The 18702-nt window shown below is 41.9% G+C and overlaps 1 protein-coding gene across 3 annotated transcripts; it reads left to right on the top strand.

The window, feature by feature from the left end:
* Positions 1-15227: 15227 nt before the first annotated feature.
* LOC115742078 lies at positions 15228-17991 on the top strand. Of its 3 annotated transcripts, none has more exons than XM_030676176.2 (3): positions 15228-17231; positions 17556-17674; positions 17848-17991. In XM_030676176.2, exons 1-2 carry the CDS (start codon positions 15356-15358, stop codon positions 17651-17653), a joined length of 1974 nt encoding a protein of 657 aa, XP_030532036.2. In that variant the 5' UTR covers positions 15228-15355; the 3' UTR covers positions 17654-17674; positions 17848-17991. The 3 variants fall into 3 exon arrangements, with proteins under 3 accessions (XP_030532036.2, XP_030532035.2, XP_048128841.1); XM_030676175.2 differs by having other exon boundaries at positions 17550-17674; XM_048272884.1 differs by lacking the exon at positions 17848-17991 and having other exon boundaries at positions 17550-17683.
* Positions 17992-18702: the final 711 nt, after the last annotated feature.

Genomic DNA, 18702 nt, shown 5'->3' with positions numbered 1-18702 from the left:
CTATGAACTACCAAACTATAGGAGGATTGATCCAATAAATTTGGGAGATCTGTTGTTCTTAATATAATTTGTTAAGAGCCATTGCTTAATAAAAGAAGTTTAGGGAGATTTATTAATATGCTCGGCCGTTCCTCGTGTGGTAAAGGAGATTCATGGCCATAGGCACTAAATTCTATTGCCTTCAACAAACCGATCACTTGATGTACGAGTCTCAATAATTTCGGGAGAAGTGTCAAAAAAATCCTAAACTTATTGCATTAGTGGCAATTCAATCCTAAACCTTTTTTTCGTGCCAATTCAGTCATAAATCTTTTGCATTGGTGCCAATTAAGTCATAAACCTTTTGTTAGTGTTAATTTAGTCCTAAACCTTTTGTATTGTTGCCAATTCAGTCCTAAATCTTTTATATTTATACTAATTGAGTTAATCCGACCAATTTTGATTGAAAATCACCGACGTGAACATCGATTGTCCTACGCGGCATCGCTAGCGCTAACTTGGACATTTTTTAATATAATTTTAATATTTTAAATAATTTTTTAAGCATGTTTTGGTTTTTTTTCAAAATTATTTAAAATATCAAAAAAATATTTAAAAAAATCCACATTAGCGCCAACCGTGCCACGTAGGATGATTGACGTCCATGCCAGTGATTTCAAATCAAAATTGGCCGAATTAAGTCAATTGGTATAAATACAAAATTTTTAGGACTAAATTGACACTATTATAAAAGGTTTAGGACTGAATTGACACTAATAAAAGGTTTAGGACTTAAATGGCACAAATACAAAAGGTTTAGGACTGAACCGGCACTAATACAATAGGTTTATAACTTTTTTGACACTTTTCCCCAATAATTTCAATACTTGACAAACGAATCTTCGCATCACGTAGCAAAGGAGTTTTGGTTACACACATTGTTTCTGGTTCGAATTGGGAGTACTTTAGAAATAAAATCCTGAATGCACCAATTCGATATGGAGGAGTACGCCCTTAAGATTGCCCCAAGGAGGAGGACCAGTCAAAGTGCACCAAGGCTGGCCCAAATAGCACCTGACTCGCTGCACCGGAAAAAAGAAAGTGCATCGAATTAAAGGAATTACAAATCTTAGTGCATCGACTGATGAAAAAAATTGAATTTTGCAAACCAAATCAACGTTTTACAATGCATAGGAATCACCGATAAAATTTACGCCATCTAGCCGGAGCTTAGTCTAGGAGAACTCGATATGTCTGAACCATTAGATCAATGGTATCCGACATGGAGTCCGCCCAATGTGAGGCTCGATGCTTTTCGATTTTCAGATCGACCGAGCTAATCGAGCCAATTCTATTCTTCAATAGCTGGAACAGCTATCCTTGTCCTAGGCATTAAGCATGGATTCATTTCCGCCACCATTGCCTATGCCCCTCCTCATTTAAAGCCAAAACCTCACGAAAGTGACCGTGCTTTCTTGCTATGTACACTTCTCCGATCATTCCCATCATAAAATTGCATCTATTAATCATCATAAGTTAATCTTTTTTTTTTATGCTTTCTTTAAAGAGGAAGGCCGATGCGTAAAGCAAGGAACTAGGGGAGCTTTGATTAGCCAAAAGTTGAGTGGAATGAAGTAAAGTGTTGGCACGTATATGATTCCCTTTGGGAGAATGAGACAACATCAGTTCTCATTGTCGGTTGAGAATCACTACGCAATTGAGAAATCGAACTATTCGAACTGAAAAAAGGTTAACTTGGTCGAGAGTTGGGTTAAGTCTCAGTCTCATTTTTTTTTCCAATGAATGAGCTTAAACCAAACCAAACCTTCGTTAATCGATCGGCATGGTGCATGTGTATACCATGATAGAACCATGAAACATTTGCTTAGATGGGCATTAAAATTACCGGACTACAAGATTAAACTTGATAAATTTAGTACGTAAAATGTCGGCCATGCGGAATCTAAACTGAGCCGATCGAGCTTATCCCCAGAGTCCGGTTTTGGATCATGTGAACTCAAAGTGAAGAGAAGTCGAGTGGCCTGTACCAAGCAAGCATGGCACGATTGGGCATGTTCTAGCAGATAAAATTTGACCTACAACCTGGTATCGCAGCTCTACCAAGATGTTGGGAGCTAGAGGTAAGAAAGTCTCTCCACACGAGATATGCCGTAGGTCAGACAGGCAGCACGAACCATTGAGAGGTTTGCTCGCGATGTGAATCGAACCGGCGACCTCGTAAAAGTGAACACGCACATGATGCGCCCAGATTGATGCGGCTGCCGACCTAGATCGAGGACAAACAATGCCTAAAACGTCGGTCGTGAAATTGCGAGTTGTGTGCGGCTATCCCCGGAGTCGGCCCCCGACAAGCAAAGCTTTCTCGCTCCGGAAAGAGATGATTAGAAGGGGGCACTCTATATCAGGTCGGAGATGGGGAGGTCCATTGATTTTGGAGACTTCATCTATGGCTGCCACACTCCTAGGAACTGATGCGTCCCTCAATCCACACACATGAAAGGAATTGAGAAGCTGGGATGTTCCCAATCCGAATTAATTCGGGATAATTACCCAGTCAGATCTAAAGATGTCAATTTAGTTTCAATTTTTTTAAATATTCTTTTTCTCATTTAGTCCTAAATATTTTGGTAAAATTTCAATGAAATCCTTCCAGCCAATTGCCACCAGAAATAAATGACGTGACATCCATTCATTACCAACCGTCCTACATGGCCCGCCGACGTGAGCAATTTGCAGATCGATCTGTCGGCTATTTCCAGCGGTAATTGACCGGAATGCCTAGATTATTTCAGGCAAAGGTTTATGACTGCAATGACAAAATATTTGTGAAGTTAAAGACTGAATTGATATCCGTATAATAGGTTTATGACTGAATTGGTAGTTTTCACAGTCAATTCTTTTGGACCGATGCCGTCCCTGCCATCACCCAAATCTAGATTCCTATGTTTCCACCTGAAGATAAGGGGGTCGGCGCCAAATGAGGTAGCTTTGAAACTGAATGTGGACGCCTCGTGGATAAAATAGCTCTTCGGACGGCGCAACCGCCGGCATAGGCCGAGATACCCATGGCGTAGCGACCGCCGGTTTTGTGAGGAGGGTGAGGGCGGCTTACTCGGAAGCCGCTGAAGCCGTAGCAGTCCGCGGAATGCTCCTGGTTTTGACGGGGAAGACTGAATCGCAGAGGAAGGGAAGTGATATGCAAGCTTGGATCTTAAAAGTGATAACCTATCGCTCTTTCAGTACTTATCAGGCCCAAGGAAAAGCCCATGGGCTCTTCCGTTGATTATAGAGGAATGTTTGGGCCTTTTCGGCATTCCAAAAAGGAGGATAATATGGGCCGACAGAATTGCAAGAGCCCATAAACTAGTGTTCCTCACAAGCCCCCGGCCCCTTTGGGATTTGATCTTTCCAGTGAGGCCCATATTGCCAATATATGGATCGTTTGATGTCGCATCTTTCATCTTCAATCTCTCGATCGTCATATAACGTTGGTACATACAGATCATGATTTTTCCCCATTTAAAGATATTTGCGCAAAATTCACGTCACGGGCTTTCTAACGTATAAAAAAAAAAAAATCAGGTCACCAAGTTTTGAAACTAGAAAGAAATCGCAGGTGTTCGAGTCAATCTTTCTACAAGAAGAACCATAAGAAAGGACGAATATAAAACAATAACAAAGCAAGCTGTTATGAGACAAACTTCGGAAACTGAAAACGAACTAAGGTTGGGTTTGGCCACACTGATTATTAGCTTTTGCGACTTCATTTTGAGTTTCCCCACGACCGGTCTGAGTTGAGCCACCTAAAGTTGTGGAAAGACGGCATGGGCCCTTGTTTAAAACCTCAATGTCGGAAGAAAGATTTGGATGCATGATCCGAGACTAGGCATAAGAAATCCTCAATGTCACAGGAATTCCGGGAAGATCTCGGCTGTCCGGCCCCATCCCCGAGCGCGGTAGAGATTCTCCCGACGGTCGGGTAGGCTCTAAATCTCTTAATATTTTTCATAAATGGTCGTTACCGTGCTTAGATAATAGGTGAAATGTTCATGTGCTTCTTCACTCTGCGTTAGGCGTCGCTGCACCCGATTAAGCCAAAGATCAATCAAACTCTTGCATAGCTTTACATGGTTTTGACATGTCATTGTCTTGTCATCCACACGTTTTTGCCACGCCGCCGTCACGCCGTGCTCCTTGCCGTGCCGTTGTTACGACACGCCTCGCAATGGTTTTTCCATGTCGTCGTCGCTTTTTGCCATGTCATCATTATGTTGTGTCCCTAGCCTCGTCATTGTTTTGACACGTCATCCGTATGTATTGCCATGTAATCGACATGTCATGTGCTTTGTTATGTCATCGTTGAGCCATGCCCCCTTTATCTTGTCGTTGTCATGACATTCATATAATTTCGTATTGTCTTCATCAACATGCTGCATGTCATTGTTATACTTGAGAATAATGCGGAAAATAAAGTTGTGAAATTTCTATGTATTTTGATATCTCTAGAAAAAGTACATAGAGCCTATTCATAAGCTTTATTAGAAGGCTAACTAAGGTTATAAGATAAAGGTAATATCAAATATAATCAATCAAGATTATTTATTATCAAAGGAGATATGTGCATAATCCCGAAAGACGTCTTGAGTCAATTAAATATCCTAATATTGCTAACATCCCTTGAAACACAAGGTAAGTTGAAATAAATCATCTTGAGACTGAAACATAATCGTAACAGTGTCCAATAAATTTTTGATTGCCAAAATCTTAGGTCGTCACGAAATCAAATAGCGAAAATGGATGAAACCCATAGGCATTATGGATTCATGGCGCAATCGCATGTGGGGTGCATGGGCTGGCTTCGGGCTTCTGTTGATGGCAAGATTTCAATACACTAATCGTCCGACGGCGGTAAGTCCGATGGTGATGTCGGTTTCGCGAAACGTCGAGAATTGAAGAGAAAATAGCAAACGGCCAATACGAATAGCTTGTGAAACAGTAATTGAGCGACGTGGCCTATATGGCCGGCATCGTAGCATTAAGTGGTCTATACGACCGGCTTGAAAAAATAGTTACTAAGTGATGCAGCTTGTGCGGTTGGCATCGAAAGAAAAGCCACCTCCGTGAAAAAGGCTCGAAAAGGCAACGTGACACCGACATCGTAACACGACCACACAACACTTATTCAGACAAGAATGAAGCACTCTGATGAACACTATCGAGAGGCGGGGATGGATTTATTCTGCTATGGGTGCAAGATTTATTTTGGTATGGTGCAGGGGGTGCGCCGGGTGCGAAGTTGAGAACGATAAAGCGGAAAAATAGAATTTTAGAAATTTTTTGGGGGGTGTAATGGTGCGATAAGGTTGCCTCGGGAAAGGAGGCTCCGATACCAACTTGTGAATAATGCGGAAAATGAAGTTGTGGAATTTCTATGTATTTCGATATCTATAGAAAAGAGTACATGGAGCCTATTTATAGGCTTTATTAGAAGACTAATTAATGTAGTAAGGCAAAGATAATAGCAAATATAATCAATCAAGAAAATGCATTATCAAATGAAATATATGCATAATCCTAAAAGATATGCTCAATCAACTAAATATCATAATATTGCCAACAGTTATAACAATCAACATGCACGAACTCGAGGGCATTTGGTTTTAAAACCCGAAATCATGTATTTTCCTCAGAAAATCAATAATGGATTAAAACTAAGGCTTATAATTGTACTACCGAAAGAGCATGTGGGTGTGTTAACCCTTCCCCATGTGTAACCGAGTCCATGGACTTTAGAACTCTAGCTTTCGCGATAGAGGTGGTAAATGTCCCATGCTACGTAGTTAGTAGATCCCCTATCGATCTAGGACTTGTCAGATAGATTGGTGGTGGCTCCACATTTAATTAGAGGGCGAATTGATGATATTTATATAGGCTAATATGACATTGTCATTTGCCAATTTGGACTAACACGTCCTGTCTATGGTAACTCGAGTTGAATGTCTCATGTCAAACTATCTTTTGAATCCTTGGAAATGAAATAGTGTCTCTCGTATGTAGATTTGTCAAACGGATGGGACGAGTCGGGTCGGGTTTGAATTGGGTCGAATATGGTCCAATCCATATTAACTTATGTAACCCGTTTTGACCCATTTTAATATAGTACAAACTTAACAACCCATTCAATTAAAAAAAAAAAAAAAACTTAACAACCCATATCCGACCCGATCTGTATTTCTTAAATACTTATATATTTAATCAAATCGTGGAATATTTATTAAGAAAGACGTTATTGCTAAAATATTTTCATGCAATTGAATTTTTTTAAATTTTTTTTGATAAAAAAATTGGACTTTTTTTTTACTTATTATCAAATTAATTTTTTATTATTACCGCCACCTGCCCCTCCTCACCACTGCCCGCCACCAACCACAGCCACCACCGCCCACCACCGTGGCCCGCCGTTACCCAGACAGGGTGGCAGTGAACAAGGCCGCACTCAGGATGACCTGAGTGAAGCTGGTTGCCCCCGGGACGAGGCTTGAGAACTTGGTCCCGGCCCCCGACATATGACACTCGGTGCAGCGCCTCCGACCACCACTTGCACTTAGGGATCCCTAGGCGGTCCACATTGCCCGCGCTGTGCACCAAGAACCTGACCTTCTCCTGCAGAGCCAGCTGCCTTACCAGGTCCGCGACCCGCCCCTTGACCCCCCACGACATGTTTCAGAACCCGAAGGTGCCAAGGCTAGGGTTGCCATCCACGTCGCACGCGAAGACCGGCATGGCCGACTAGCCCACGACGAACCGAGCGTCGACGATGGTGCACCAGAAAACGTGAATGCAGCAGAGGCAGAGCAAAACAGAGGACACCCTCTGCGCTCTGTTCTGGGCAGAGGTCACGTTTGGGGGGGCGCGTGACCTCCCGAAAGCGACTCTCCCCAAACGAATTCAATGGCTTGCGAGTAATGGCGCCCGCTATAGGGGGATGCCAACGGGAAGAATCTAGCACGTCTGTACATATACTAGGGATGGTGCAATAGTGGATAAAGCACTGGACGAGTCCGTGATTGGGTTTCGCTCTCTCTCTTCTCTGAACAAAGACAGCATAAAATTGATAAATTATTACGTCCTCCTCGTCAAATGGATGCAGCAGCTTCATGTGCGAGGATTATTCTCTGTCGCACCAAGTTTGAGATGGACGGAGGTGGGCGGCGGCGGCAGAGTGGGGCGGAGGTGGCAGGCGGGCGGCGGCGGCATTGCAAAACAGTATTTATGTTTTTTAATTTTATTTTTTCTCTCATTTACTTATAAAATAATAAAAATACAAATTAATATAATTGAGTCTCTTTTACAAGTGATGCTTGAGAAGTTGTAGGTCATGGATCGAATATGGATAAAAAATGAGTTGAGTTAAAACCCATATTTGACCCATTCTTAAAATCTCATGTACCCATATATGACTCAAGTGAATAAAAGTAGGTCAAATACCCATATTGACACATTTACTATTATGTTTTATTATTTTTGCTGATACTATAGAAGTGTGTCCCAAATTTTCATTGATGACGTTTCTTCTTCATCGGATCATATCTTAAATTCACTGGTTGAAATTTTGAAACTCATATCAAGTCCCGAGCCACACTTGATCCGTACGAATATCCGGCCATCGATGAAAGTCCTAAGCGCGTTTTCAACGGATATCAAGTTCCTATCAAATTTGACCGTTATTTTTAGAAAGTCCAACTCAAAAGTTTAAGTTTATAAGTGGAGGAAGGCTACATGAATTTATTAAGCATTTGGGATTTGTTATCATGCAATGTGGAACAATACTTCAACACTTGCTTTGAATTTGTTTGGTGGGATACTATGTATATGAGAGGTGCTCATGTTACTCTTGGTTGTTCATAGTTATGTGTTTCACATGGTATTCGTCATGCAAGAGAAACTGCCTATGGGCGTGCAACCGGACCGGGTAGAACCGAGAACCATATCGGACCGTTCGAAAAACCTATCTAGTTTCCAATTCCAAAGTAAACAGGCCAGGTTTTTGGTTCCAAATTTTTGGAACCAGTTTAAACATGTCCGATTTCCGGTTCTAAGTGAAGACCAACCCAAGAACCGGACCGGTTTCGGAACCGATTCTTAGTTACAGTAAAACAAACATAATTTCTCTAAATTGAGTTTAATTCTGCGTCGCCTCATTTGTTTCGTCTCCATTATTTGTCGCTTGTCTCTCTATTCTTTGGAGCAATATTTTCATGGATGAATGGAGAATGAATTTAAAATTTTATTTTGATGAACAGGGAACAAAGTTTTATAATTTATGTTTTGTGTTTCGAGTTTAAACTGTGGCTACGTGTTTGAGCTTTTCATCGTTTATAGTTGTACGTGATCACTTTTTTGGCTGATAGGGATTTATGTTGATCATCTTTTACTTTGAGTCCTTTTTGTTGCTCATATTATTTTTCTTCGAAAAATGAAATTTAAAAAAAAACAATAGGTTCTTAGGTAGACTCGAACCGAAAAAATAGGGTAGGTTCTAGGATCGGTTCTAAAAAACTAAGGTAGATTCCAAGTTTCAAAAATTGAGAACGGATCATAACAGGGTAGATTTCAGGTTTCAGATCTGGAATCTATCCACCCTAAAACCGTTCACCCCTAAACTATCTACGCATTCCCGTTTGTTGAAGTATGAATTATTCGACTTCCATGAAAGGACGTCCATGCAACCAGTTGAAGTCGAGTTTCTTTGTCGTCTGAACTTCGAATTCTCTTGCTAGGATTCTAGTCGATAAGGTGTGTGTGTGTGTGTGTTTTTTTTTTCTGTGTTTATTATATGAGGTTCCACAATTTATTGATAATGCTCCAAATACTGGCATCATATAAGTCTATCATTGGACGTCAAATATGAAATCAAATCGAGACTACTGAATTGTAACTAGACCTGTCAAAATAGGTCCACAACCCATTTAATAACCCATAAGTATTTAAATGGTTCATAACAAATTTAGTATGCCAGCATAATAGGTCTACAAAATAAAGAAGCCAAAATAAATGGATTATAAATGTGCCAATTGTTGACCCATTTACAATCCACTTAAGAGACCCCATTTAAGAGGCCCCATTCCTTTCACTCTTAACCCATTTAAGAGACCCAACAATTAACGAGTTTTTATATATTTTTTATTTTTAAAATTTTCTGAATTTCTTTGTATTTTTCTTTTCTTTTCTTTTTCTTTCTTTCCTATTTTGTTTTTTTACCAAGTCCGGCGATGGCCGGCCGACCCTCACCGCCACCAAGCGAGAGTTATCGAAGCCCTCGCCCACGATTTGTGGCCCTTGCCAGGCATTGCAAGAAAAAAGAAAAGAAAAGGAAAGAATGAAAAAAATCGAAAAAGAAAAAGAAAACAAAATAAAAAATTATAAAAAAGGAAAATATAAAATAATAAAATAATAAAATATAGTTTTTAAAAGGAATATAAAAATAAAAAAAATCTATTTAAAAAAAATAGAAATGTCGTCCACTAAATTCATAAAGCATGGAAGTGTTTTAGCAATATAATTATTTTAAAATGTACAAGAAACAAGTTTTCTTAGATTGAGATATATATGAAAGTGTATTAGCAATATGAGTCGGTTCAATTATAAGTTGGGTATGAATCTGATCGGGTATGGTCGGGCAATTTGCATTACAGATAAATGGATCATAAATGGGTTAAAGATCAATTTGGGTCGGCCCATTTATGACCCAATCCAATCTACCCATTTGACAGGTCTAATTGTAAATAAAGGTTTGCATATTCTATTCTCCGATTCTCTTTTCTTTTGAGTTACCCTATTTTACCAACCTTTCTATGGTCCTCAACTAATTTCACTAAGTAAAATTTAGTCCCGCATCATTTTGGCATCAGAAACGACATCTGTCCTATTATTATATGGTACTAGAGAGACACTAATGTTATCGGCTCCGTCTGTTTTGCGGAAAATGAATAATTTGGAAAAATATTTTCCTAAAACTATCATTTGTTTCACTTACAAGAATGAATGGATGAAAATATTTTCATCATCCACGAACATGTTTAAACATAAATTGTTGTCAATAATGAAATACATTTCATTGACTAATTATGTTCAAATGTTACAAACGATCATTTTTAGAAAAATAATTTTTAAATTATTCAATTTTCGCGAAATAAATGAAATGGTTGGACCGAATCAAACTTGAGCCTTACAGAATGACATATCTTTAGCTGTTCGGACAAATCAAATCAGTGCTTCGGCCCAAACAGTTGAGACTTTGGAAATAGAAAGTGGCGCAACCTGGTGAGAATTGAGAAGGATTGCAAGAGCATGAGCTCCAATTTCGCAATCGGGTTGGTTCAAGCCCCGGCCCGGATGAATATACCGACACACCGGTGCGGGTTGCTCCATCCTTGCTCGAACATTGGGAAGGGTCACAACGACCCTTGCCTTTATACATGAGGCCGCGCTGCCCTCTCCTCCGGGCAACCGAGGGGTTGCCAACGATCGCCGGAACCTTGCTCATTGATGGCTACTTATCCACTTTTCTTAATTTTTCTTTTCAGTTTTGTTCCTAAGTTTTTGTTTTCAATTTGGCGGGGTTTAATCAACTAAAAGTAGGCCAATACCATCGTCAAATAAAACGAGTTACTATTGTTCAATGCTTTCACGACAAGTCAAGTTCTATTATCGTTAGATTTGTCAAAATGGATCATAAATTTATATATAATTTATTTATTTTTTTTAAATGAATCATATACGGGTCACTGCAAATTTCAAGAGCCTACCCTTAATGGGTTTTGAAAATTAAAAGCGTTAAAATAATTAGGTCTAAATGGGTTCAGTTTATAACCCATTTTGAACCCGCTATGGCTTAGACTCTCCTCTCTCCCTCTTAGCTCTCTCCCTCTCGCTAGTCGCTGTCATCCTCTCCAGATCGTCGCTTCCATCGCCAGATAGCTTGTCATCGAGCCAATCGACTAGCGTGACCAAGTAGGTAGAGAGGGCTTTGTGCGGACGACACATGTGACTCGGAACCGCTCCTGCCCCTTGCATATAAGGAAGAACCGATCATCAACGTGGCGCTCCTTGACGAAGCCGACGTTGCTGTGCCCGAGGCGGAGTCAGCATACACGATGCTGAAGTGGAGGTCGGTCTGTAGGAGCGTGTGCAGCATCACTCGGTAACGGAACTCGAAGATCTGGAGAGGCAGGATAGCGCAGGGGAAGAGGGGGAGGGGGAGGGGGAAGAGCTGGAGCTCAGCAGTATCGGGGGAGTACGTAGAGCCGGTGCGGTAGTTCTCCAGGAAGGAGGAGGCCGAGCACTGGAGAGAGCCCTATTTCAACGACGCCAGCGATGGCAAGAGAGGCTGAGGTGAGGAGGAGCCAGAGAAGAGAGATTGGGACTAGGGTTCGGGGAGGAGGAGGAGGAGACGGTGGTGGCCCTGGTGGGTATGGCGAAGGAGGTTTCGAGAGGACGAGAGAGCGAAAAAAAGGTGGGTTATGTGAGTGAATAGGTTGGTCCTAAGTTGAATTGGATACGGGTCATCTAAATTATATAGAAAATAAATGGTTCGGTACGAGTTAAATGGGTGAACTAGGATTGAACCCATTTATGATCTATCAAAATCCAATCCAACCTACTCATTTATCATCTCTATTTATCGTATAACAGTCGAATTTACAACATGATGAAAGCTCTAATTGGGCATACTCAATTTTTTACCACATCGTTACAACGAGATTCCCGTTGGGCCCGCCACGGATTTCTGCGAAGCAGGCAACTGCATGAACAAGTTAAGGTAAGAAAAAAAAAAAAGATCCTAATCGCTTCTCATTTGAATCGCCTAGAAGGATCTTGTAATTGTAACGTGATATTGAACTCCTAAAGCAGAAGGAGTAGAAAAGAAAGCCAAATGCAAATCCAAGATTCACGTGCTCGAAAAGCTATCAGCTTCGCACGCCGAGAACGAGCTGAAAAGGTAGAAGAACATGCATCTTGAATCCCGTGATTGACAGATGTTTATGTCCCAAACTATACTGCCTCTTAAGTCACCTTTCAATCATAACCCTCGTACGAAGACTTTCAAATTTTGGATCCGACTTTTCCGGTCCAGGCAACCGCGCCAATTGTTAAACCAGTTCCAGTTCAAGCTCCCACTCGCTTGAATAGAATTATCGGGATCAAAGCTTTTCTCGTGTAGCCGCATTGTCTTGAGACTAGCCCAAAAGCTGCATTTCATTGGCATAATGTGGGGACTTTTGATCGCTTTGTCACTCTCAAGATGAATCTCTCTTTTGAGGCTTGAATTTTGAATATTCTTCGTCAGGTGCTCCAAAGAAAAACAAGCCGGCATTGGTCCCAAAAAATCTCACATGTTATCGAAGTATGAGATCCGGAGTTTAGATACTTTTTTTTCCCTTCTCCATATATAGTTTCATTTAGGCCAATGTCTAGCATTGCATGCGAAATGAGAGTGTTGGAATATTTAAATGTTATAATGCACCTTCATCTAACAGCTTAAGATTAGAGAACGGCTAACAAAAGTCCCACAAGATATGAGAGCAATTTATCAAGACAGATCCCATCATTTGGATCACTCTGTTAAAGAAGAATGGATTTAACATATTTGATGCACAATCACACCTAATTATACAATTGGTCCAGTGGTGCTTTTGATGACTCCATGATTAGTATATTCAAAATCCTTCTTAGAAGAGAGTGATTAATTAACTGGTTAATTTGAACGGAAAGGGCCAATTTTGGGTTGATTTTGAGGGGACCACAACTTGGTGTGCCTTGACCTTGAAGGCATAAAGGGGAGAAGGAGTGGTGGCATCATGACATTGAGCAGTCTTCCCTTTCGGTTGAAGGGTAGTGCTACCATCTACTTTTGGTTGCTCAAGTTTTTTATTTTTTGGTCGGAAGTTTTTGGTTGCTCAAGTTTATTTTTTTTATTTATTTTGGTCCAAGGTTGCTCAAGTTAAGAAGTTGTACTTTGAAGCTTTTCTTGGGCTGACTCTTTTCAGGAAATTATCCAAAAAGTCCTAGGCTTATTACACATTTATCAATTCAATTATAATTTTTTTTAAAATTTTTTCAATTGAGTTTTTAACCTTTTCACGTTTTGTCAATTAAATCCATTCGATCGTTGATATAGATGTCGTCCGTCCTACATGTAATGGATGGCACTGACTTGAACAATTTTTAACAACATTTAGATAGTTTTGCTAATTTTATTTATTTCCTTTTGTTTCTCAATTTTTTTCTTCCCTTCTTTTTCTAATCGGTCGCCAAGCCTCTGCGACAGGCCAATGGCGAGAGTTAGTGACTGGCTAGAGGAAGGAGGGAATTTTAAAAAAAAAGAGAGAGAAGGAAATACAAATAATGAAAAATTAAAAAATTAATGAAATATCGATAAAATATTAAAATATTAATATAAATTGTCCACGTCCACAGCGATGTCTATGTGTTCTAGCAGAAATTGTCTTGATGGATTCAATTGGTAAAATATAAAAAGGTTTAGGACTGAATTACCAAATTAAAATGTTTATGACTAAATAGGCAAAAGTACAATATGCTTAGGACTTTTTGGACAATTTTCTAACCCTTTCAAGCAAGGCTAGTTTATTTACTGCTTAATTTATTTAAGGTTCTTCAAAACATACCCCATCATGACAGAAGGACGCCGTTAATGTCAAAGTTTGTGTACGATACACATTTTGGTGCCAAAATTTTTCGTCGGCTAGTGCCTAACTAGACAAAAAACGATCGATTAAGTGCCAACGGCGAGATATTTCGACCAAAACTGATTACACATAATTTATTATTAATTTTTTAGTATTATGTGGCAAAATTTTTTAAAAAAGTCAATCCATGTGGAAATTTTTTAAAAAAAAATCAGTCCACATGGTCTCCACGTAACAATTTTTTTTAGAAAAATCCAGTCCATGTGCAGTCCACGTGGACATAATTTTTAAAAATAAGCTAAAACCTAAAAAAAAAATTTAAAAAAAGTAAGGGCTTGCAACAATGACGAGGATGGGGAATGGCTGGCGGGGGTCACCGAGCCCGGCCACCGGTGGCGGGTGAGGTCAAGCCTTGTCGACCACGGCTAAGGCGAGGTCCGGCCGTCGCTTGGTGAAGTCGACCTCACCCAGCGACAGCCAGGCCCCACCGACCTCGGCGAGGTCTTGCTTGTGGTTGGCGAGGGTCGCCAGCCTCCGATTGGGGTGGGGTTCACCAAGTCGGCTATTGCCAACGATGGTGGGCCGGTGGCGGCAAGGGCCGTGCAAACCCTTGCCATTTGCAATCCTTCCTTTTTTTTTAGTTTTTAATTTTTTTTATAACTTCTATCTTTTTTTGTTATTGACTAGGATCCTCCGGCGAGCCACGTAGAAGTAGGTTATTAAAAAAAATGCCAGGTAAGATTTCCTACAAAATTCATCGGAGTTGATATTTAAATAATTATTTTTTTAAAAAAATTGATATTTCAATGATCCAAAAGAAAAATTGACACTAAAGTGAGAACCGTATACAGACTTTGACACTTTTAGTGTCTTCTATCCCCAAACATAGTGCGACGAATATAGATGTGTTTGATAATTTGGCACGATTTGGTCTACATATGGTGCGTCCTCAATTCATCTCCGACATCAAGATAATGGAGATACCACCACATTGGCATCACCTCAGCATTAACCTGACAAACTAGTGATGATATTGACATCTTTTGCTGATTAGACTCTATTTTTAGAAAATTGAAACATATCAAGCCTGAAAAGAAAGAGAAAGAGAAAGAGAGAGGGCGGTAATGGCGGCGGCGGCGGCTCCGCTTCCTTAGGCATATGGGAGTGCGGCTCCTCCCTCTAATTCAAGCACACTATAGAGAGAGAGATAAAGAACGTATTCGTGGAGCTCGTCGTCCCTGTATATCAAATCAAACGGACATGCCGGGAAGGCACGTGTACGAGAAAATTTTCCATCAAATGGCAAAAAGGAAAAAAGAAAAAAAGAAAAGAAAAGTGATTCCATATTTTCAAAGGGCACATTTTAACCAGGGCGCCTTATCCTACTTGTATCGGCTACACGTGCGACAATTGCATTGGTGTGATCTTTTCCGGCTAATCTGGTGCCCCGTCAGTGGAACTGGAAGCATCAAGGAAGGTCCTCCTCAACTAATGATTCGCTCGCGGCTACTTGTGGGCATCCTCTGAAAAATGATCTCCGTATCATTGTTTCTTCTGTTCAGGTTCAGCAGCTTTCTACTTCACCTCTACACGCCATAATTTCCCGGCCCCCCCCAACCCCCCACCGTCTTTGAACCGCCATATGTATGGCGGCAAACCGCCGAGCCAGTGTCGCCGCTCCCGGCGAGACCGCCAAACCAGTCGCGGACCACGACGGGGATGACCCGCCTTGCAAGAACCCGTCCTGCTTCTTCTGCGCCATGAACGAGCCCGACCCGTCTCTCCGACGAGCCAGAATCGCCGCTTGCTTCGAACAAATCCCCCTCGGCGACGACCCCCAGACCGTCCTCGTCCTCAGCGGCCTCTGGAACGTCGCCATGGCTCAGCCCGACAACCAGGAGTTCCCGTCCCTCGGCCTTTTCGACTGCTTGGCCAGATTGATCCTCCGAGGCGTCCGCGACAAGGAGTGGCTCCGGAGAGATCAGAACGTGTACATTCCGTATTATGCCGCTCACGTCGTTGGTTCGTACGTCATGAACAAGGCTCGGCTCGCGGAGAAGGCCATGAAGTCCGGGGTCGTCCCGGGCCTCATGGAGCTCATGAGAGGGAAGATGAGTTGGGTTGAGCAGAGAGTGGCTGTCCGGGCGCTCGGCCACTTAGCCAGCCACGACGAGGCGTTCGAAGCCATGCTCGAGTCCGAGCAAGAAATCGTGGGGCTCGCCATGGAGATCGCCTCCAATTGCCTAGAGGTGGTCTACGACGAGTTCATCGGAGTAAAGCGCGGGGAGAGAGAGAGATACCATGTCGACCTGGTGACGAGGGGGATTGGAGGGAAGCAAACAGAGGACGCTAGGGCCGAGGAGTGGGCGAGCCAGCTCCAGTGTTGGTCTCTGTATTTGCTCAATTGCTTTGCAAGCAAAAACAGGGGTCTTGACTTGATGTGCAAGAGAGACTTCCTGAGAGAATTGTGCGGGATGTGGGGTGGATTGGCCAATCGACCGTCATCGTCTCCTGGTGCGATCGGGCTCATCAGGACTCTATGCCGATCCGACATCGGAAGGTCAAGCATCGCGAGTTCAAGACAAGTCATCGAGTGCCTCTGCAATCTCTCCAGGTCATCAGATGATTGCCAGTACATGGCCATCGACAGTCTCTTGCTGCTTCTCAGAGACCCAGATACGCGGCATCGTGTCCTGGACATGGCGGCCGTGGCTCTTGCTGATTTGGTCGAGCTCGAAGGCGGGCGGGGAGAGTGGAAGAGGGTCGGAGAGAGAATCACCCGAGCGATGCTACAAGATTACCACAAGTTCAAGTATGGCGATTTGAAGCTGAAGAGCGAGAGATCACAGAGGGCGCTGGAGGGGACGTGGGACTTGAAGGTAGAGAGAAGGAGGAGAGAGAAGCTGATGTCGGAGGAGGAGGTTAGAGAGAGAAAGGCCATGGTGGGGTCGTTGAAAAGGGAAGGGAACGAGAGCTTCTGGTGCGGGGAGATCAAGAGAGCTGCTCTGCTTTACACCGAGGCATTGGAGTTGTGTCTGTTGAAATGGAGGAAACAGAGGATTGTGATTCACAGCAACAGGGCTCAGTGTCGCTTGCTGACGAGAGATCCGGACAACGCAATTAGCGACGCCACGAGGGCGCTGTGCTTATCCGGCGTGGCGAGGCCGCACGGGAAGAGCCTGTGGAGGCGGTCGCAGGCGTACGATATGAGGGGGTCGGGGCGAGAGAGCTTGATGGACTGCTTGACGTTCGTCCACGTCCGGATGAGCGGCGACCGTTCCGACGCCCCGGCCAAGAATAAGATCCCCTACTACGCGACCCGGATGCTCAACAAGCAGATGAACGCTACGTGGCTATTCGCCCGCGCGGCGAGTAAGAAGAGGACGAAGGCTGGGATGAAGAAGAAGAAGAAGAAGAAGAAGAAGGCGACGACGAAATGCGGGCGCGAGGATGGAGCGACAAAGTTCGGCGTCAAATTGGATCGAGTCGATGGCATGCTGGCAACCAGCGAAAATAAATCCCGTAAGTTTCCTATCTCTCTTTCGAAATTATCGATTTATTTTTTAAGAGCAAGTACTGCACAAATCAAATCAATTACATTTCAAGAATCTGTGAAGCTTACGGTCTCACTTTAAAATGAAAATTCTCATACGATCACGTTCTATCGATCACAGCACATATCAGCCGAGTTTATGCATGCAAAAAATATCCTAATTTTCTCGATATTCGAATGTCTTTATATCTATTTTGGGCATATAAAAGTAAAATCAATCGATTTGTCTATCATGTGAAGAAGAGGGTGATGCTAAATATTTTGGTTGGTGGCAGAGGCAGAGGCAGAGGCAGGGCGGAGCAGAAGAAAGCTACAAGGGGGAGTAAGGACAAAGCATAGGCACCAGCAAAAGATAGGGACTCAGGTGAATGATTTGGAGGTTTTTACGTAGAAATGAAGATGGTCTCGCAATTTGAGGTTTTAAAGGCAAGCATGCCTCATTACCCCTTTGGTATTTGGATGCCAAGTCACGAGACACGAGCGCGCGCTGTTTGATTTCGATCTTCGCCGACGTGATGGTTCAGACGGCTGACCTCAAGGCCGTACATCGAAAGATTACCTCCTCACCATTGGGAGTCGCCGGAGTTCGGTCTATGGGATTGGAATCTCTGTCACTGCCCTGACGGGAGACGATCACTTGTGTGTCAAAGTCGAATTCGAATCGTACACACAAGCCTCGAAAGGTCTCTTTTAAATTTGTCAAGGCGAAATTTGTGTATCATGGAGGAACGCTTTTACCGTCTAAGTACGAAATAATATATTAAAAAAGGACGGAAAATTATACAAGGTCCCCCCCGTTACTTTCAAGAGAAATACATGTTTACCTCTTGTTATCATTCTATTTGCACGTGCCTAACATGTGATTTTTCAAATAAGAAAATTGTTATTTCTCTTGTTTTCTTAGTCAAATCATTCCTTTGCCTCCTAATGCATTAAAATTAATTTTAAAAAATTCACATAAAAGTGAAAAAAAATGTAAGGATATTTAAAAACATTATCACAAAAATTGTAACTAATAATACCGATAATAATTTCTTTGTTATCTTTGTTCTTTCTTCGAATATAATTAACTTCTTAATTCTAATATCTTGTTCTGTATTTTTTAATGAAGAAACCACCACTAGGGGTGAATATGGTCTGGGTGGGTAGGTTCTAGACTTAGAACTTGAAACCTATCATGTTTTAATCAGTTCTCAATTTTTGGAATCTAGAACTTACCCTTTTTGTCTTGGAACTTGTTTTGAAACTTACCATGTTTTTTCGGTCTGGTTCTAGGGTCTATCTAAGAACTTTTTTTTGTTTTTGTTTCTTTTTTCTGATTTCATTTTTTACAGCAAAATAGTATGAGTAGTAATAAAATGATTCAAAATAAAAGATGACTAATAAAACTCACTATCCGCCAAAAGCAACAATCCCTAACATGAAGAATAGAAATTACAA

The sequence above is a fragment of the Rhodamnia argentea genome, chromosome 11 (genome assembly GCF_020921035.1).
Source record: "Rhodamnia argentea isolate NSW1041297 chromosome 11, ASM2092103v1, whole genome shotgun sequence".
In the NCBI taxonomy this organism is placed as follows: Eukaryota; Viridiplantae; Streptophyta; class Magnoliopsida; order Myrtales; family Myrtaceae; genus Rhodamnia; species Rhodamnia argentea.
Note: the sequence above shows the minus strand (reverse complement) of the source record. Positions and strands in the feature narration are given on the sequence as shown.

What these genes read in the sequence shown, in the direction of transcription:
- LOC115742078 (XM_030676175.2), top strand. Translation starts at nt 15,356, where the DNA reads ATGGCGGCAAACCGCCGAGCCAGTGTCGCCGCTCCCGGCGAGACCGCC. An exon ending in AACCAGCGAAAATAAATCCC is followed by an intron (nt 17,232 to 17,549) that starts GTAAGTTTCCTA and finishes AGGCAGAGGCAG; the next exon opens with AGGCAGGGCGGAGCAGAAGA.